This window comes from Hyperolius riggenbachi, chromosome 8 (genome assembly GCF_040937935.1).
Source record: "Hyperolius riggenbachi isolate aHypRig1 chromosome 8, aHypRig1.pri, whole genome shotgun sequence".
Taxonomy (NCBI): domain Eukaryota; kingdom Metazoa; phylum Chordata; class Amphibia; order Anura; family Hyperoliidae; genus Hyperolius; species Hyperolius riggenbachi.
In genome coordinates this window covers 41,316,936-41,338,014 of record NC_090653.1, presented here as the reverse complement: position 1 = coordinate 41,338,014, position 21,079 = coordinate 41,316,936, and the positions used below count along the sequence as shown (strand labels likewise).

Here is a 21,079-nt window from a genome sequence, read left to right as displayed (position 1 = left end):
GAGCCAGGAAGTGGCAGCAGAGAGTGTTCTGCAGCCTCTGGAAGCAGGAAGAAATTACACACGCTCCTGTACATAGTTTTTGCTAGTGAACAGGGAGGTTTCTTTGCTAATTGGCTGCACTTGTGGTTGGTGAGGGAGGAGGAGGGGCCTCCAAAGCCTCTGGGCCCCCCTGCGATAATGGGGGCCGCGGGGGTGATTGCTACCCCCATGAGCTGAACTCTGCTGCCCCAGCTGAGGGGGGGGGGGGGGGGGAACAGTAAATTCGGGCGCCTGAGGCTAGTGGACAAATCGGGCGCCGCCATTCACTCCTATAATAAATATCGTTTAATGGGCGCCCGATAGGAAAAAAGGGCGCCGGAGAAAAATAACGTTTTAAAAGCGGCGCCCGGAGACTTAATGTTTTATTACTGTTTCTCATGATTACACATTATTTAATGATTTATACATTTTTAAATTTTATTTTTAAACGAAAAACAGTACAATATTTTTTAAACATTATTTTTAAACGAAAAAACTAACAGGGGGGTCTTAGGTTTAGGCACCAACAGGGGGGTCTTAGGTTTAGGCACCAACAGGGGGGTCTTAGGTTTAGCCACCAACAGGGGGTCTTAGGTTTAGGCACCAACAGGGGGTCTTAGGTTTAGGCACCAACAGGGGGGTCTTAGGTTTAGGCACCAACAGGGGGGTCTTAGGTTTAGGCACCAACAGGGGGGTCTTAGGTTTAGGCACCAACAGGGGGGTCTTAGGTTTAGGCACCAACAGGGGGGTCTTAGGTTTAGGCACCAACAGGGGGGTCTTAGGTTTAGGCACCAACAGGGGGGTCTTAGGTTTAGGCACTAACAGGGGGGTCTAGGGGTTAGGGGTAGGTACAGGGAGGGTTACTTAGTAATTTTTTTTTTAAACGTTATTATACGTTTCAGTATTTAAACGAAAGATTAACGTTTTTACAATTGCCGATTTAATGCACATTATTTAATGATTTATAACTTTAAAAAACATTAATTTTAAACGAAATACAGTACAATACATTTTTAAACGTTATCCATGCTTATCGTTAAAAACCCGGCGCCCTTTTTTCCCAGCGCCCCTTTTTAACGTACGCGTATAAATCATTAAATAATGTGTAATCATGAGAAACAGTAATAAAACATTAAGTCTCCGGGCGCCGCTTTTAAAACGTTAGTTTTCTCCGGCGCCCTTTTTTCCTACCGGGCGCCCATTAAACGATATTTATTATAGAAGTGAATGGCGGCGCCCGATTTGTCCACTAGCCTCAGGCGCCCGAATTTACTGTTTCCGATTTATACATGTTTAAATATTATTTTTAAACGAAAACCAGTACAATATTTTTCCCAAACATTATTTTTAAACGAAAAACATTACTTTTTTTTTTTTTTTTTTTTTTACATTATTTTTAAACGAAAACAATTACAGGGGGGTCTTAGGTTTAGGCACCAACAGGGGGGTCTTAGGTTTAGGCACCAACAGGGGGTCTTAGGTTTAGGCACCAACAGGGGGTCTTAGGTTTAGGCACTAACAGGGGGGTCGTAGGTTTAGGCACCAACAGGGGGTCTTAGGTTTAGGCACCAACAGGGGGGTCTTAGGTTTAGGCACCAACAGGGGGGTCTTAGGTTTAGGCACCAACAGGGGGGTCTTAGGTTTAGGCACTAACAGGGGGGTCTTAGGTTTAGGCACCAACAGGGGGGTCTTAGGTTTAGGCACTAACAGGGGGGTCTAGGGGTTAGGGGTAGGTACAGGGAGGGTTACTTAGGCACCAACAGGGGGGGTCTTAGGTTTAGGCATCAACAGGGGGGTCTAGGGGTTAGGGGTAGGTACAGGGAGGGTTACTTAGTAATTTTTTTTTTAAACGTTATTATGCGTTTCATTATTTAAACGAAAGATTAACATTTTTACAATTGCCGATTTAATACACATTATTTAATGATTTATAACGTTTAAAAACATTACTTTTAAACGAAATACATTTTTAAACGTAATCCATGTTTATCGTTAAAAACCCGGCGCCCTTTTTTCCCATCGCCCCTTTTTAACGTACGCTTCATAAAGTGCCAACCTATTCCGTAGTGCTGTACAAAGTAAGAAACAAACATGGGCTACAAAACCAATACAGACAATTCTGTTCACCAATATACAGAATCTGTACAAAATGCAGAATCAGTAATTACAGTAAGTAACATGATGAATAAAATGTATAACAGATTACAAGACACAAAAGGGTGAGAGCCCCGCCCTGGTGAGCTTACAATCTAAAGGAGTAGGAGGGGGAGTAGAGGTGGGATAGTATCCAATATTCAAACCCAGAGGCAGTGAGTTTTTAGAATATCTAGTAAGAGTGCAACTTGGCCAGAGGTCAAAGGGAGAGTGTCCTAAGGTAGAGTGTGTGCTTGTCAGAAAATGTGAGTTTTGAGGGAGCATTTTTAAAGATATGAAAGGTTGGAGAGTGACAGATGTGTTGTGGAAGGCCATTCCAGAGGAGGGGGGAGGCATGTGAGAAATCTTGTATATGTGAATGTTGTGGCATATTCTCTCATGGAGGTTATGGTGAGACAGGAATTACAAGCAGGGACTGAGGAGACAGGTCCAATGTACTAAGCGCCTGTGACATTTTATTTAACTGGTCGTTACTGCCTTTTTTTTTTTTTTTTTTTTTAAATGCATTGCTATTATGGTTATCTTAATACATATTTGCTGTCTGTGCTATTTACAAGATAGAGACATGTCTTTATTGCTGTGACGGTGGCTTTAGACAATGCAGATCATGAGCTCTGCGGCAGGTGGGGAGTGATGAAAGCTTGTTGGACCTGAAAGACGTGTTTGTAGAGGACAGGCGTGTCCTGAAATGTTCACACAAGTGTGTCTATATACAAATAGCTGGGAACATGTAATATCAGGTTGCTCCAGGGGAAGCTGTGTGAAGACCATTGATATGCAAAGTGCCCTAACACCAGCCAACCAATCAGATTCTGCCTTTCAGGAGTTTATATCATTCAGGATAAGATTATGGATTTTGATTGGTTGCTGGGGATCACGCCCCCTTACAAATAATTGGATGTACTTTATAGAGCAGTAGTCCAGAATCGTTCTTGGTTTTCACAGCTTATTGGTGGTAGATTGCACTGGTCACTGTTAAAGGCGGCCAGTTATGATACAATTTTCTGAACTTTGTGTGTGTTAAAAAAAAATAAAAACAAAATTGAATGATGTATGGCCACCTATAGAGTTGGTCAGAGAGATGCAAATCATTTGGGCTTTGTGCCAATTTAACACAAATTGTGCACTGCTTGGAATTGGACCAATCATTCTTACTGCTGAATTTTATAGGCCCAATTTAAGCTGCGTAAAATTTGCTAGGAAGCCGATCAGAAGTCTATAAACTGGGTATGTTGGGATCAGTAGATCACTGGCAGATTCCATTTGTCTAAAGACTGTAAGGCTGGGTTCACAGTGGGCTGTTGCATGCCCTCTAAAAAACAGTCATAAAGAACGGAGAAAAGTGGCTTTGTTGGGCAGCCTATATTTTGATTAATGTCTAGAGATGGACTTTCAAAGCTTCTTGTACAAAGGTCTAAGAACTGCAGATGTTTAAATCGGAGGAGGTTCAAATGACTTCCCCCCCCCCCCCCCCCTCTCCTTTTTGAGTAACATTGATTTGATAATATGTATTCCGTTTTGTAGGGCTACTCCTCAGAGCAGCAGGATCTGATCCGGGATCTCATCAAGGGTTTGAAGTTCAAGGAAGAACTCCTGGAGGTGGGTCTAGTAGATTGAATGCATCTCCTAAAACGACAGCTTAGAGGACAGAGGAGCAGCTCCTAAAACCGCAGGAGGGCCCAAAGGTGTAAGGGGACGCCAGCTACTACTTCACTCCCTCCAATTTAAAGAGGTTTATCCAGGGCTGTGAAGTCGGTAAAAAAAAATCTTCCAACTCCGACTTTTTTTTTTTTTTTTTTTTTTTGCCCTCTATCATTGAAATGCATGTGTTTTCCCAAAGATACGAGGCATTCTGAACTCTATAAATACAGCATAAAAAATACAAACATGTCAAAAAGATTTTCCCATGAAAAAAACAAAACAAAAACAAATGCAGTATGCCCTCAGAATTGTGTGCAAGTACAAAAAAGTGTGCACACTCAGATACCCTAATTCCAGACAAGTAGGCAAGCATGACATTGACAACCCTAAGATGTGCCGAGGTATCGTGCCACCCATGAGAGATTGAAATCACCAATAACTTTGAGAAACCTCCAAAGTTCCTTCAGCAGCCAGTGGTGGACGTAGGAAGACCAAGATGGCAGTATGATGGCCACTACTCATATGTGCACTTCCGATAAGCCTCAGTGGTGACCGTTAACCTTCCTGGCCGTGTACATGTAATTAAGGCTCCGGGATATTTGGGAACAGGTTACATGTGAAAATCGGCACACCCTGCTCCAGCAAAAATCCCGGCAGCTTTGATTACTATTCCCCCTCCAGGCCACTGTAGACTCTGAGATGAGATGTAATTCAGCTGCCAACTAAGCGCCCAAATTTCCAGTGCTGCTTTGACTAGAGTGGGGCCGAACCTCCGATTTTAGGTTCGCGAACTTCCGCGTAAGGTTCGGTTCGCGTAAAAGTTCGCGAACCGCAATAGACTTCAATCGGGATGCGAACTTTGAAAAAAAAAAATTATGCTGGCCACAAAAGTGATGGAAAAGATGTTTCAAGGGGTCTAACACCTGGAGGGGGGCATGGCGGAGTGGGATACACGCCAAAAGTCCCCGGGAAAAATCTGGATTTGACGCAAAGCAGCGTTTTAAGGGCAGAAATCACATTGAATGCTAAATGACAGGCCTAAAGTGCTTTCAAACATCTTGCATGTGTATACATCAATCAGGTAGTGTAATTAAGGTACTGCTTCACACTGACACACCAAACTCACCGTGTAACGCACCGCAAACAGCTGTTTGTGTAGTGACGGCCGTGCTGGACTGGTGCGCACCATGGCGAGAGTGCAGGTTTTGGTGGCTTTACAGCCCATATGGTCGCCTGGCTGATGAACAGAACAGGTATGCAGTGGCGGGTTCACTGAACAGAACAGGTATGCAGTGGTGGGTTCACAGAACAGGTATGCAGTGGTGGGTTCACAGAACAGGTATGCAGTGGTGGGTTCACAGAACAGGTATGCAGTGGTGGGTTCACAGAACAGGTATGCAGTGGCAGGTTCACTGAACAGGTATACAGTGGCGGGTTCACTGAACAGGAATACAGTGGCGGGTTCACTGAACAGAACAGGTATGCAGTGGCGGGTTCACTGAACAGAACAGGTATGCAGTGGCGGGTTCACTGAACAGAACAGGTATGCAGTGGCGGGTTCACTGAACAGAACAGGTATGCAGTGGCGGGTTCACTGAACAGAACAGGTATGCAGTGGCGGGTTCACTGAACAGAACAGGTATGCAGTGGCGGGTTCACTGAACAGGTATGCAGTGGCGGGTTCACTGAACAGGTATGCAGTGGCGGGTTCACTGAACAGGTATGCAGTGGCGGGTTCACTGAACAGGTATGCAGTGGCGGGTTCACTGAACAGGTATGCAGTGGCGGGTTCACTGAACAGGTATGCAGTGGCGGGTTCACTGAACAGGTATGCAGTGGCGGGTTCACTGAACAGGTATGCAGTGGCGGGTTCACTGAACAGGTATGCAGTGGCGGGTTCACTGAACAGGTATGCAGTGGCGGGTTCACTGAACAGGTATGCAGTGGCGGGTTCACTGAACAGGTATGCAGTGGCGGGTTCACTGAACAGGTATGCAGTGGCGGGTTCACTGAACAGGTATGCAGTGGCGGGTTCACTGAACAGGTATGCAGTGGCGGGTTCACTGAACAGGTATGCAGTGGCGGGTTCACTGAACAGGTATGCAGTGGTGGGTTCACTGAACAGGTATGCAGTGGTGGGTTCACTGAACAGGTATGCAGTGGTGGGTTCACTGAACAGGTATGCAGTGGTGGGTTCACTGAACAGGTATGCAGTGGCGGGTTCACAGTTCAGGTATGCAGTGGTGGGTTCACAGAACAGGTATGCAGTGGCAGGTTCACTGAACAGAACAGGTATGGTGGGCTCACTGAACAGAACAGGTATGCAGCCAGGAACAAGCTAAGCCTAACTAATCTTTCCCTATGAGAGACAGTCTGCAGCAGCTCGCCCTACTCTCACTAACGCAGGCACACGAGTGAGCGTAATGGCCGCCGCTGCCTGCCTTTTATTAGGGGGGGAGTGGCTCCAGGGGCTAGTGTAGCCTAATTGGCTACACTGGGCCTGCTGACTGTGATGTAGAGGGTCAAAGTTGACCCTCATGGTGCATTATGGGGCGAACCGAACTTCCGCAAAAGTTCACCTGCGGGACGCGAACGCGAACCACTGAAGTTCGCATGGAACCGTTCGCAGGCAAACCGTTCGGCCCAACTCTAGCTTTGACCTGATTCATCCTTGCCTGCCAGATGTTAGACCACCTCAAACAGCTGAGTACTTTTGAAATGTAATGGTACCTTTTTGTGACCTGTCTCTCGGGTTTGTGGAGGTGGTAGTTTATCATGACACTGTTGGCATACACTGTCTTTTGCGGCGGGTGATTCTGTGATAAAACCTATAAACTATGCTAGACTTTTTTTTTTTTTTTGCTTCTTTTGAGGTTTTTTTTTTATGGAAGTACTGGGCATGTTGAGGATTTCAGTACGACAAATCACTGTCAACTGTTGTTTCCAGGACTGCCTGACGTTACTGCTGACCCTACCGGTGGCCTCTGACCCAAACGAAGACCTAATCACAGATTTTGTGGAGAAGTTGAAAACACGAGAGGAGCAGATACAGGTGAGCCTTAGTCCTATTATTTCTCCTGATAATGCTAAATGATCACATGGACTATGTATGGAAGGTCTTCCTGCTCTAACCATGTAACCTGTCTGAGCAGAGGGAAGGGGAGGAGCTGGCCATGATCAAGCGTCAGAGGGATGCAGAGGTCAGGCGCTTACAGGAAGAGGTGAAGGCGCGAGAGGAAGACGTGGCGCGGCTGACAAAGGTTCTCCGGGAGAATCAGGACACCATCACGGTAAGTAAAAGAACAAGCTTCTTAGATACCTGGCATGGCTGTTTAGCCCCATTTATCTCTGAGGTGGGAAAACGAACATATCTTAGATGATTTATTAGATTTTATGCATTCTGATTTATGTTTTTATGATACATTTCTCTGAACCTGATTGGATCTTTGCCGTGAACACACTGAAAAAAATCCATTACATTTTCAGTAAATCAGTCACCATGTGGTTGGCTTAGATTGTTTAGTGCTCTAACCAGTGTCGCTTGCAAATTTTTGCCAGTCATTTTCGCATCTTAAATGCCATTTTCGATTTCCAGAAAAACAATTTACTGTGACAATTTTTACAGCAAAAAAAATTCTGTATTTTTACTGCAAAATTTAGCAAAAAAATTAACCAAAATTTTTTCTGTGGAATTTTTGCGCAAACATCAAATTTACCGTTATTTTTGCAAAAATTAATGCGAAAAGAATATTGGCATTTTCGCTCATCACTGGATCCAACTGCCCACTACACATGCTGCATATGAAAAATGTATAGGTTGTTTGTTTACCTGTTTAAAAGACAACTATCACAAAAAATTGTAAACGCGTGCATATAAAATGTACAGTACATTTCTCCCAGAGTAATGGGCACTAATAAATACTTTATTCTTATGTTGCTGTCTTACAGTAGATAATAGAAATCTGATAGCATTTACACTTCTCCATCTCCTCATGGGAGATTCTCAGAATTGCCTTCATTTTTACAAAAGCACTCTTTGGAAATGATCTATATAAAGTTGTCAACCAGCTTGCCTACTTGCTTGCATGCTATTTTGACAGTTGGACTGAGCAGCTGCCATTCAGTGAGTGCATTTGTAATTAAAGAAATAACTGAGCATCCCCCATTAGTAGATGGACAAGTCCAAAACCTGACAGATCTGTCAGATTTTCACTATCTACAGTTAATGACTACAATATAGGAAAAAAAAAAATTATAATACATTTTACTCTGAGAGAAGTCTACATTTTACATATATTTGACATATTTTAAATTTTACAATTTTTTTTCACAATAGTGGTCCTTTAAATCAATTACTGTTTGTTATATGGTAGAATGATAAAGGCTATACCTTCCATTTGTAGACATTATGAAGCTGTAATCTGTTGATTTGATGGTAATGAAATGTTCTTCATCTTGAAGGCTCTGCGGGACCTCCTGGGGGAAAAGGACTTTACCATCCAGCAACAAGAGGTGGCGCTGGACTCTGCTGTCCGCTCTGCTGCCTCACAGGACGCTCTGCGCCTCGCCGCTCTACGGGAGAAGGACTCTCTGATCACAGCAGTACAGGGAGCACTTAGCAGCAGCAACCAAGATGTGGAGGTAAGAGGTAGAGATGAGCCGAAATTTTCGAAATTTCGAACTGCTTTTATTACGAATGCGAAATTTAACATTACGACCCAAATTCGTAATTTCGTAATTAATTTTCAAATCGTAATTTACAATTTCGTAATCGAAATTTCACTCCCGTAATGACGAATTTCGTGTCTCCAACCGAAATTTTACTTTTTCAGGTTTGTAAAGGTTTCTATCCCTCTAGATGCCTAAAATGAATAGCACAGCCAGCCAGCCAGCTCCTCCTCCTCCTCCTCTCTCTCTCTCTCTCTCTCTCTCTCTCTCTCTCTCTCTGTCTGTCTGTCTGTCTGTCTGTCTGTGTATAGTATTTCAAAACCATACTCACATTCATGACATGTCCAGGGATCAAACCCAGGCCAACCACCAAACACACACTAAATAGACTGCTAACCTAAATGTTACTTGTAGACAGTCATATGAGACACATGCTGGGTGCAGGGCTTTGTGATTGGACCATGCGATAGAGTGAGGTGCAAAAATGAAATCATGCCTAGCAGAGGATGGTTTCACAATGCTAAATGCTAGGCTGGCTGTGGTGCAATTGGTTAGTGTGTCTGGCTGGTAACAGCAAGGTTACAGGTTCGATTCCATCCAGGCATGTCTTTTCCTTTTGCGTTCAACAGTTGTCCAAACAGAGCCCCAGATAGCCATGTAGAGTTAGGTCACAGCTAGCCTGGCTGTGGTGCAATTGGTTAGTGTGTCTGGCTGGTAACAGCAAGGTTACAGGTTCGATTCCATCCAGGCATGTCTTTTCCTTTTGAGTTCAACAGTTGTCCAAACACCGAGCACAAAGTTTTGCATGCGTAAAGTTTTACGCACGCAAAATACCCCATGGGGTTCAATGGCGCAGCGCGCGCACGCAAAAGGAAAAGACATGCCTGGATGGAATCAAACCTGTAACCTTGCTGTTACCAGCCAGACACACTAACCAATTGCACCACAGCCAGGCTAGCTGTGACCTAACTCTACATGGCTATCTGGGGCTCTGTTGGCTCTGTTTGGACAACTGTTGAACGCAAAAGGAAAAGACATGCCTGGATGGAATCGAACCTGTAACCTTGCTGTTACCAGCCAGACACACTAACCAATTGCACCACAGCCAGCCTAGCATTTAGCACTGTGAAACCATCCTCTGCTAGGCATGATTTCATTTTTGCACCTCACTCTATCGCATGGTCCAATCACAAAGCCCTGCACCCAGCATGTGTCTCATATGACTGTCTACAAGTAAGATTTAGGTTAGCAGTCTATTTAGTGTGTGTTTGGTGGTATGGTGGTGAGCATAGCTGTCTTCCATGTGGTTGGCCTGGGTTTGATCCCTGGACATGTCATGAATGTGAGTATGGTTTTGAAATACTACAAATCTCTGGAGAGAGAGAGAGAGAGAGAGAGAGAGAGGTTGGTTATTCATTTTAGGCATCTACAGGGATAGAAACCTTTGCAAACTTTAAAATACTAAATTTCGTAATTACGAAAATTTGCGTAATTTGCCAAAATTACGAAATTTCGATTACTGCTGAAATCGTAATTGTAGTAATTTCGCGAAATTTCGGAAATTCGTAATTAGGTCATAAGGTTGGCTTATTCAGTTATACCTCATCTAATGAGCCAATCGCACAGATAAGGTCCAGGCCATTCCATAAATTATCACAATTAAACACCAGAATGCGGGAAAAATTTGTTTTCAGAGAGGCATGATCATTAGTCCCAGACAGGTTGACTTGAATACTTCTGTAATTGCTGATGTCTTGTAGTTCTCCCACACAACAGTATCTTGAGGTTACTCAGGATGGATCGGAAAATGGACATCCAGATCCAGCGAGGGCAGTTGTGTGGTCCAAAATCCCTGATTAATGAGAGAGGTCAGAGGGGTGTTTTTGTATATACTGTATGTGCGTTTGCTGGTTGAATAAGGAGAACCAACAGAAATTGCTGAGCAACAGTTGAGGTAAAGCTCCCTTTGATGGTGTTAAGCAGTGGTCCTCAAACTAAGGCCCGCAGGCCGAATGTGGCCCCCTGAGGCTTTTTTACCGGCCCCCCACACACAAAATGTATTATGGATGCAGTCAGCTACATCTTTAAATATTGGTGGTCTGCATATAGAATGAAGCCAGAAAGCAGTAATTTGCTGATTTCCAATCAAATTCCACATCAGGTGACACTGTTGTCCAATTGGACTGCAGGTTGTCACCTCGGTATGCTTCACTGTCTGGCCCGCAAACACTTATACATCATTTTATGTATGTTCCGGCCCCCCCAGCAGTCTAAAGTATGTTGACCCGGCCCTCGACCCAAAACGTTTGGGGACCCCCTGCAGAATATACACAGTTGAGGTAAAACTCCCATTGATGGTGTTTAGCCTCCATTCTCCTGAGGTGCCCTAGAAAGGTGACAGCTGGACTGTCCAAATAAAGTCTAGCAGCCTCACCTGACACCTTTTGTCTGTTAAAGAAGATGTTTCATCACTCCTAGTTCTAATAAATGATGGAGATTCCTGGGCATTTTATAACCAGGAGTGATGAAACATCTTCTTTAACAGGCAAAAGGTGTCAGGTGAGGCTGCTAGACTTTATTTGGACATTCCAGCTGTCACTTTTCTAGGGCACCTCAGGAAAATTGAGGCTAAACACCATCAATGGGGGTTTTACCTCAACTGTGTGTATTCTGCATACTCTACACCAGGGTTCCTTCAGTACTCTGCAGGGGTTTCCTGGCATTTCCCCCCATCCTGGGGGAAGTACAATAAAGCAAATTATAATAGGAGTATCAGAATAATAATAAGCACATTAATAAAAATCAGTAGCATAAGACAGTATAATGAGTGGCAATGTATTAGGGGTAGCGAAATAAACAGCCACACCTACTTTTAAAGACCACGCCTCCTGCAAATTAAATGCAGGGGTTCCTTCAGGTCCAAAAATTATTTGCAGGGTTCCTCCAAAATAAAATGGTTGAGAAATGCCGCTCTATGTACTCCTTTCCTATGACCACCTCGTACTTGTATTACTGGGCCTACCTAACCAGCCTAAATCACATCATGTATCTTGTACCACGTTTTGCCTTCTATAACTTTGTCCTTAGATGCATAACCTTGTTACATCTGACATCCTTCGTATGTATTTATTGTCCAGCGCTGCGTAATATGTTGGTGCTTTATAAATACATGAAATAAACATCCCTAAACGTTTTTTCCACCCTAATGTGGTGTCCATTTTGTTTTCTCCTCTCCACGGTAGGCCCTGGCGGACTCTCTGCTGTCTCAGGGATTGGACGATCTTGGTGGTTCTTTCCCAGGTCTCTCCGCCCCCAACCCTCTCCTATCCCAGCTTCAGGAGAAGGGCCGCCTCCTATCTCAGGCACATGCAGAGAGCCAACGTCGGAACGCCCAGCACCAGCGGGATGTCCAGGATCTGCTCAACGCTCTGAATGAGAGCCAGACTCTGCTCCAGGTCAGTGAGGGATTGTGGGTAGTACAAGACAGTCCATAGCAAATGTATATATTTTTTTTCTCTGTATCCTGAGGGCAGGCTTCCCAGGAGACCACTACGGGTGCCTTAAAGAGGAACTATAGTGCAAGAAGCATAATGAATAAAATGGTTTAGTCAATATTTGCCCATTGTAAAATCTTTCCTCTCCCTGATTTACTGCTGGCAGGAGCATCACTGCAGATTGTTTGTTTACTGAGGGTTCAGAAGCCAGTAAAAAATATACCTGGTCTTCCAGAATACACTGGGAGGAGAATTCTGCATAGCTAAACATCACTAGGAGGGTGGGGCTACATTCAATATACAGCTATATATAGGTATAGGAAGTGTTTGATGCGAAACCAGATTACCAGGGTATTCTGAATAGCATTCTACAATATGTCACTACAGTGCCTCTTTGGCATTGCCAGGAGTGCAGAACGGCTTAGTATTGGCATTGCCAGGAGTGTCGTGGCTGAGTATTGGCATTGTTGGGATCGCAGTACAACTTAGTATTGGCATTGCCAGGAGTGTCGTGGCTGAGTATTGGCATTGCTGGGAGAGCAGTACAGCTTAGTATTGGCATTGCTGGGAGCGCAGTACAGCTTAGTATTGGCATTGCTGGGAGCGCAGTACAGCTTAGTGTTGGCATTGCTGGGAGCGCAGTCCAGCTTAGTATTGGCATTGTTGGGAGCGCGCAGTACAGCTTAGTATTGGCGTTGTTGGGAGCGTGCAGTACAGCTTAGTATTGGCATTGTTGGGAGCGCGCAGTACAGCTTAGTATTGGCATTGTTGAGCGCGCAGTACAGCTTAGTATTGGCATTGTTGGGAGCGCAGTACAGCTTAGCATTGGCATTGTTGGGAGCGCAGTACAGCTTAGCATTGGCATTGTTGGGAGCGCAGTACAGCTTAGTATTGGCATTGTTGGGAGCGCAGTACAGCTTAGTATTGGCATTGTTGGGAGCGCAGTACAGCTTAGTATTGGCATTGTTGGGAACGCAGTACAGCTTAGTATTGGCATTGTTGGGATCGCAGTACAGCTTAGTATTGGCATTGTTGGGAGCGCAGTACAGCTTAGTATTGGCATTGTTGGGAGCGCAGTACAGCTTAGTATTGGCATTGCTGGGAGCGCAGTACAGCTTAGTATTGGCATTGTTGGGAGCGCGCAGTACAGCTTAGTATTGGCATTGTTGGGAGCGCAGTACAGCTTAGTATTGGCATTGTTGGGAGCGCGCAGTACAGCTTAGTATTGGCATTGTTGAGGGCGCAGTACAGCTTAGTATTGGCATTGTTGGGAGCGCAGTACAGCTTAGTATTGGCATTGTTGGGAGCGCAGTACAGCTTAGTATTGACAATGCCAGGAGTGTGCTGCAGCAGAGTATTGACATTGCTGGGAGCTCACTAAGGCTTAGTATTGGCATTCCTGGAAGTGTGCTGCAGCCGAGTATTGGCATTGCCGGGAGTGTGCTGCAGCCGAGTATTGGCATTGCCGGGAGTGTGCTGCAGCCGAGTATTGGCATTGCCGGGAGTGTGCTGCAGCCGAGTATTGGCATTGCCGGGAGTGTGCTGCAGCCGAGTATTGGCATTGCCGGGAGTGTGCTGCAGCCGAGTATTGGCATTGCCGGGAGTGTGCTGCAGCCGAGTATTGGCATCGCCGGGAGTGTGCTGCAGCCGAGTATTGGCATCGCCGGGAGTGTGCTGCAGCCGAGTATTGGCATTGCCGGGAGTGTGCTGCAGCCGAGTATTGGCATTGCCGGGAGTGTGCTGCAGCCGAGTATTGGCATTGCCGGGAGTGTGCTGCAGCCGAGTATTGGCATTGCCGGGAGTGTGCTGCAGCCGAGTATTGGCATTGCCGGGAGTGTGCTGCAGCCGAGTATTGGCATTGCCGGGAGTGTGCTGCAGCCGAGTATTGGCATTGCCGGGAGTGTGCTGCAGCCGAGTATTGGCATTGCCGGGAGTGTGCTGCAGCCGAGTATTGGCATTGCCGGGAGTGTGCTGCAGCCGAGTATTGGCATTGCCGGGAGTGTGCTGCAGCCGAGTATTGGCATTGCCGGGAGTGTGCTGCAGCCGAGTATTGGCATTGCCGGGAGTGTGCTGCAGCCGAGTATTGGCATTGCCGGGAGTGTGCTGCAGCCGAGTATTGGCATTGCCGGGAGTGTGCTGCAGCCGAGTATTGGCATCGCCGGGAGTGTGCTGCAGCCGAGTATTGGCATTGCCGGGAGCTCAGTCTTGCTTGCCGTCTGGGAACACATTTCACGAGTCGCTGACTTGTGAGTGAATTCCGTATGGCTCAGCAGTTGTATTGTGCTCACTGCAGAGAGGCCCATCCCTCTCACCACATCACAGCCACCAGAGACCAACATAACTCTGAATTACATAAAGGATAATTGAGCCTTCTGTTGTCAGATGTGAATTCTGCAGAACCCGAGTCTGTCAGGTGCGTCCGTGCAACGAAATGCTCCATGTTCCGGAACTCTCATCAGTCAGAAGTTATCTAAGCTGTTAATAATTATTCATCCTTCTTCTACCAGGTTAGGCCTCTTGCACACTGCAAGCAATTCAGATTCAGATTCCGCTTTTTAATCAGTTTTTACCTCCGATTCAGATTTGCAGTGTGCAAGGAGCAAACTGCAAATCTGAATCTGAATCGGAGGTAAAAACTGATTAAAAAGCGGAATCTGAGTTAAGGTTTTGCTGAAACAAGCTGTCAAACTGCGCCCCCCCCCCCCCCCAAAAAAAAAGCTCCAAGACCAGCTCTTGACCCACCTTCCCCACCCCCAATCCCCTCTCCCCACCCCCACCCTTCCTTTCTAAACCTTATTATTCACATTGCCAGGAGTGTGACTATTTACATAGTTACATAGTTATTTGGGTTGAAAAAAGACATACGTCCATCGAGTTCAACCAGAGAATAAAGTACAACACTAGCCTGCTCCCTCACATATCCCTGTTGATCCAGAGAAAAGTACAACACCAGCCTGCTCCTTCACATATCCCTGTTGATCCAGAGGAAGGCGAAAAAAACCCTTACAAGGCATTGTCCAATTACCCCCAAAAGGGAAAAAAATCCTTCCCGACTCCAGATGGCAATCAGATAAAATCCCTGGATCAACATCATTGGGCATTACCTAGTAATTGTAGCCATGGATGTCTTTCAATTCAAGGAAAGCATCTAAGCCCCCTTTAAATGCAGGTATAGAGTTTGCCATAACGACTTCCTGTGGCAATGCATTCCACATCTTAATCACTCTTACTGTAAAGAACCCTTTCCTAAATAAATGGCTAAACCGTTTTTCCTCCATGCGCAGATCGTGTCCTCTAGTCCTTTGAGAAGGCCTAGGGACAAAAAGCTCATCCGCCAAGCTATTATATTGCCCTCTGATGTATTTATACATGTTAATTAGATCTCCTCTAAGGCGTCTTTGCTCTAGACTAAATAAACCCAGTTTATCTAACCTTTCTTGGTAAGTGAGACCTTCCATCCCACGTATCAATTTTGTTGCTCGTCTCTGCACCTGCTCTAAAACTGCAATATCTTTTTTTTTGTAATGTGGTGCCCAGAACTGAATTCCATATTCCAGATGTGGCCTTACTAGAGAGTTAAACAGTGGCAATATTATGCTCGCATCTCGAGTTTTTATTTCCCTTTTTAATGCACCCCAAAATGTTGTTAGCTTTAGCTGCAGCGGCTTGGCATGGTGTACGATTATTTAACTTGTCGATGAGTACTCCTAAGTCCTTCTCCAAGTTTGATGTCCCCAACTGTATCCCATGTATTTAGTACTGGCTGCTGGGTATTGGTATTGCTGTGAGCACAGTACCAAATAATTAGATTCATTACAGCAGAAACATTTGTGATTTATACTGGAATGCTTGCAATGAAGACTGAGTGACTACATCATAAACACAGAGCAGCAGGGGTAAATGGAATTTGATTTTATGGCTGACAATCCTGCTTTAGGGCCTGAGCCCACTAACGCAGTTGTGTCTGCTTTTCAGTTACACATCAATGTCACAGATGCTGAAAAGCGGACAGAAACGGACACAAATGCGCACAACTGTGTTAGTGGGCTCAGGCCCTTAATGACAGCTCTGTCCCTCTTTTTGGCAAAGCTGCTACAGGTTTGTTTTTTTTTCTAAAGTCTTCCAAAGCTCTGTGGGCCTCTCCACCTGCTCGTGTGACGGGCCACCCTCCGTTATTGGTGTCTGCTGAGCTGGAATGGGCCAGTGCTTCGTAAGACTTTGGTACTCTTTAACATGCCTACAGTAGTCATGATGTGGTCATCAAAGCATGGAGCAGTAAAAGGTGGTGGCCTGCTTTGAACCACGTTCTTTCAGATCATGTGGAAGTTTGACAAGTATCACCTACCAGAATGTTGTTGTAGACCGCATACATGGCAATACTCTATGCACTGATGGAAGTAAACTTCTAGGATCTGCTGGTAATGTCTTGGAGCCAGATGCGTCCTCTGATGTCTTGTGGGGCTCATGCCTTGATTGATTAGGGCTGTTTTGTTGGCAGAAGGGGAACCTATACAACATCAGGCGGATGGTCTTCTTGGTTTTGCAAAGCCGTGTATGTCTGCATTACATCTAGAAGGCTACGTTAGCTGGGCAACACAACACCAGTAATATGGATAAATATGTCATTGGCAGAGACTGAAGGCATAGATCATACTTAAAGAGAACCCGAGGTGGGTTTGAAGAATATTATTTGCATACAGAGGCTGGATCTGCCTATACAGCCCAGCCTCTGTTGCTATCCCAAACCCCCCTAAGGTCCCCCTGCACTCTGCAATCCCTCCATAAATCACAGCCACGCTGCTGACAAACAGCTTGTCAGAGATGGCTGTGTTTATCTCTATACTGTCAGTCTGCTGCTCTCCCCACCTCCTGCAGAACTCCAGTCCCCGCCTGCATCCCTTCCCTCCCTGCTGATTGGAGGGAAGGGACAGGGGCAGGGAAAGGAGCTATGCAAGAGGCGGGGGAGCAGCTGAGACTGACACTACAGATGTAAACACTGCCTCACAGCGTGGCTGTGATTTATGAGGGATTGCAGAGTGCAGGGGGACCTTAGTGGGGTTTGGGATAGCAACAGAGGCTGGGCTGTATAGGCAGATCCAGCATCTGTATGCAGATAACATTCTTTAAACACACCTCGGGTTCTCTTTAAGGTTTTTGTAATTTGTACCCATATAATGCTCTCTCTCTCTCTCTCTCTCTCTCTCTCTCTCTCTCTCTCTCTCTCTCTCTCTCTCTCTCTCTCTCTCTCTCTCTCTCTCTCTCTCTCTCTCTCTCTCTCTCTCAAAAAAAATTGTTTTATCCACTCTGAAACCAGGAACAGCTGCGCTACTGTAAAAATCAGCTGCAGGAATCGGCAAAGGAACAGAAGACTCTGAGGGAGGCTCTGCGGGGGAAGGAGACAGAGCTGAGAGCAGAGAGACAGCGGCACAACTCTGCCTTGTGTCACGCCCAGGCGGAACTGCTCCAGATGCAGGACTCGGCCTGGGAGAGGGACCAGGCCACAAAGGTAACTCCCACTCTGGGTCCAAGAATGAAACCTTGTGGTACATATATAACTCAAGTGCTTGAAAGAACAAAGAGAAATCGAGAGCTCAATATGGTGCAGTATTGTTAAGTTAGTTGTGGTTTAAAGCAAAAAATCTTAGATATGCTCACAAACATGGGTTACCCGTAGGCAACTACTTCAAGTGCAGGTGGGGAGTATTAGAACCTGACCCCACTCAGATTTTTAAGATGTCGCTCTCTGTAGATAGGAAACGGGGTAGCACCCCTCCACCGAGGGTGGAATCAAGATTTCAGCAAGGCTTGGTGTACAGAGGCGCCAGAGTAGAATAAAAACGTTTAAAAACCGTCTAAAAGAGGGGGATGTTCAGGTGGACTTACCTCCCTTGAAAATATAAAACTCAATTTGAGTCACAATATATCGATACAAATATTTTATTTAATTCCACTTAGTGCAACACGTTTCGCATGTGTGGTCCCGCTTCATCAGGCAAACAGGAGTATAACTCAATGGGTCTAAATGCAGAAGTGAGCGCCTCTGTGCTCTCTCTTCTTGCTGAAATGTATAACTCAAGAGCCATTTGGAGGAGTTAGTATTGGAGTAGACAGAGACGGTGAAAGAATGTCCAGATGGAAAAAGGAACAGCTAAGAGACGTTACTTTGCATTCCCTGTACAACATACAGTATCTGCATACAGAGCTGGGACAAGGTCCTCCAGCACCCAAGGCAGAGACACCAAAATGCGCCCCACATCCCTTTCACCCCAGTTGCCACACATTGATTGCTATTATACTAAGAAGCTCCCCAGGCCCCCATAACCAATGCATCTGATGAAGGACTGAAGTCTGTAACATATAATGCAGTGCTCTGCTCCATAATGCACAGCAACAGGTTTGCAGCCAGTTGTGTGCTGTCTCTCTTTCGTCTGACATAAATTCTGTTAATCTGTGCTCTGTAATGCGTTCCTTTTCTGCACAACCCCGATCACTGATCAGTATACCTCCAGTGTACATAACAGAAATGTGAGCAATCCTGTTACACAACTCTGAGAAGGCATGTATGGGGGGGCAGGCAAAGGAAGCTGTTCCGATGTACAGTTGGGGGGTAGGGGTTCTAGGATTCCATTCAAGAGGGCCAATTTGCTCATGGAGTATAATTACATGATTTATTAGGGCAAGATTTTGGTACAATCTGGCATTTATGTTTACAGGTTTATTTATCCTTTAAAGTGAACCAGAGACAAAGCACCCTCATGTATTTTACTATATATATATATATATATATATATATACTTATCAGAGGTGATAACAGTCAGATTAAACAGAGAACAATGAAACAAAGAGCAGATTAGGTGTTTACTGTCATGTTCCCACTGATTTTATAAGGTAAAATACATAAGGGTGCTTCATCTCTGGTTCTCTTTAAATTCTGGGGATTTTTTTGTCTTTTTATTTTAGAAACTTCTGCAAGATGCCTACAGCAGAGATCAGACCATAAAGAAACTTCAGGAGAAGCTGAACGTAGGAATGAGAGACACCCTATGAGGTGAGACACCCCAAAATATCTTCTCGCCAAACTCTCTGCGCTACAAGTATTTTTTCTGAACGACCCAGATGTTGTATATGTCAAGCTAGTTAACCTAGCGTTATGGTTTTGGGAGGAGATTGGTGCACTTGGAGGAAATGCATACAAACTCTGTGCAGATGGTGTCCAGTAGGGATGATCAATGAGATGCAAATATCTCTGAGTTCATGCAGAATTATGTACATTTTTATGCAAATATATGCAGCTTGAAAATGGACCAACCAATGTAAACCTTGGTGGGACTTGATTGGTCCATTTTCAAGGTGCAGATATTTGCATAAAATTTTACATACGCCTGCATGAACTTGGAAATATTTGCATCTCATTGATTATCCCTAGTGTCCAGAGAAGGATCATTCACCAGGCAACCTAGGCAGGTGCTTGGGGCCTAGTTGGTGTTATGAGGCCCATCAGCTATCTTCTCTGACCTCTCTCCACTTCAGCTTTCTAAAAGACCACTAGGGGGCCCCAAATGTACTATGTTGCCTCGGGCGCCATTACATCTTAATCCATCACTGATGGTATCCGTGCTGAAGCCGGGGATAAGAGTGCTCATCATCAAGATATTGTCCTGCCCATCTTGACTTTCATATCCGTCTATTACAGGCACATGACCAGTCTCCTGAGGATTCCTCTTCCTTTCATTTCCCATTTACTGCCTACGACTGTCTACTTCCTGTGATGATGGTCTCGGACTTCCACTTCTTCCCAGGAGGTGGGCGGGAAGCAGGATCACCTCTTCCTAGGAAGTGGGCGGGATGCAGGATCACCTGACTCACCACATGGGACTGAGGTCTTGTCTCACATAGGCTTGACTTCATTCAAGTGCCTGCAAGACTTCTACCAAGATTTAATCCAGGTTTATCAGGAATTGGGATCATTGGAAGAAACTTGAACAGTTTTACATTTTTTTTTTTTTATATCAGTAAGAATGATTGTGTGAAATGTAACGAGTGATGTACATAATGATTATGGGATCAGCAGATGACCATGTAAGTTTACTATACAGCAGCTTGGGATGGGTGGAGGTGTGTATTAGGCTACTCAGGGTGTAAGGGGCGCATGTGTCGCTTTATGTCTGTCTGACATTCTTCTGGACACTTCATATAGCGGTGACAGAATTCTCAGGCTGTCAGAAGTAGGGAACAACTTGCATTCCGATGACCCGCGTGGGAGCAAGCACACGAGATGCTGCGTTAGACTGGGGACAGTGGAGGATGGCACAGGACATTACTGCTACAGGGGGCTGATAGAAGCCTCAGGTAAATGGTTTTATTTTCAACCCCCCCAGAGAACCCCTGTAAGTGCTGTCCTCACAATGTATTGCTTCGGTGGTCAAGAAATCTAGAACTTGCCCTGTATGCAGTGCATAAGTGAGAGGTCCGGCAGTGCAGTCTGTGCATATATTATACGTGTTGCTGAGTGGGAAGGGGGCCTTGGCCAATGGGTTCGATTACATTTAAATGTAAATTTCCCATGCAGGAAAAGATACTTACAGCAGCATGTCACACATCGGCTTGATTCACTAAACGTGATAACTCCTATCATGGCCGCAGGGCCAGGCAGAGGCTGGAGAGGCTCTAGCCTCAGGGCGCAGTGTAGCAGGGGGTGCACAATTCATTCAGCTGTCATTCCCAATAGTGTTTGAAGCAGAAAGAAATAAGAAAAGGGGATACATAGCAGTGACTGCAAGCCATATAACTAGAGATTAAGGTGCTGGGGAGGTTGGGGGCCCTGGGGCACCGATTAATCTAATAGCAATCAGTGTGTGATGGCTCGGGTGGCAGGGATGGGGGGGGGGGGGGGGTGCCTCTTAGTCTAATAGCAATCAGTGTGTGTCAGCTGGGGTGGGATGGCTAGAGGGGTGCATGTTGGTGTCAGCCTTGGGTGCTGAATGACCTTGTCCCGGCTCTGCTGTGCTAGCGTTTTCACACCCAATCGTGAATTTTCATGCGCAATCACAAATTTTTATGATTGCGCATGAAAATTCACGATTATATGTGGAAATTTGCGATTG

At 45.4% G+C, this 21,079-nt stretch overlaps 1 protein-coding gene across 2 annotated transcripts in view; it reads left to right on the top strand.

The window, feature by feature from the left end:
- LOC137528103 (cingulin-like protein 1) overlaps positions 1-20,836 on the top strand; it is a 52,192-nt gene extending 31,356 nt beyond the window's left edge. For both annotated transcript variants that reach the window (XM_068249384.1, XM_068249383.1), the window contains exons 4-11: positions 3,697-3,771; positions 6,761-6,865; positions 6,966-7,103; positions 8,275-8,454; positions 11,724-11,936; positions 17,290-17,481; positions 18,936-19,023; positions 19,669-20,836. In XM_068249384.1, coding sequence (XP_068105485.1) covers positions 3,697-3,771; positions 6,761-6,865; positions 6,966-7,103; positions 8,275-8,454; positions 11,724-11,936; positions 17,290-17,481; positions 18,936-19,022 — 990 coding nt within the window. In that variant the 3' untranslated portion in view covers position 19,023; positions 19,669-20,836. The remainder of the gene's footprint in view (positions 1-3,696; positions 3,772-6,760; positions 6,866-6,965; positions 7,104-8,274; positions 8,455-11,723; positions 11,937-17,289; positions 17,482-18,935; positions 19,024-19,668) is intronic.
- The last annotated feature ends 243 nt before the right edge of the window (positions 20,837-21,079 follow it).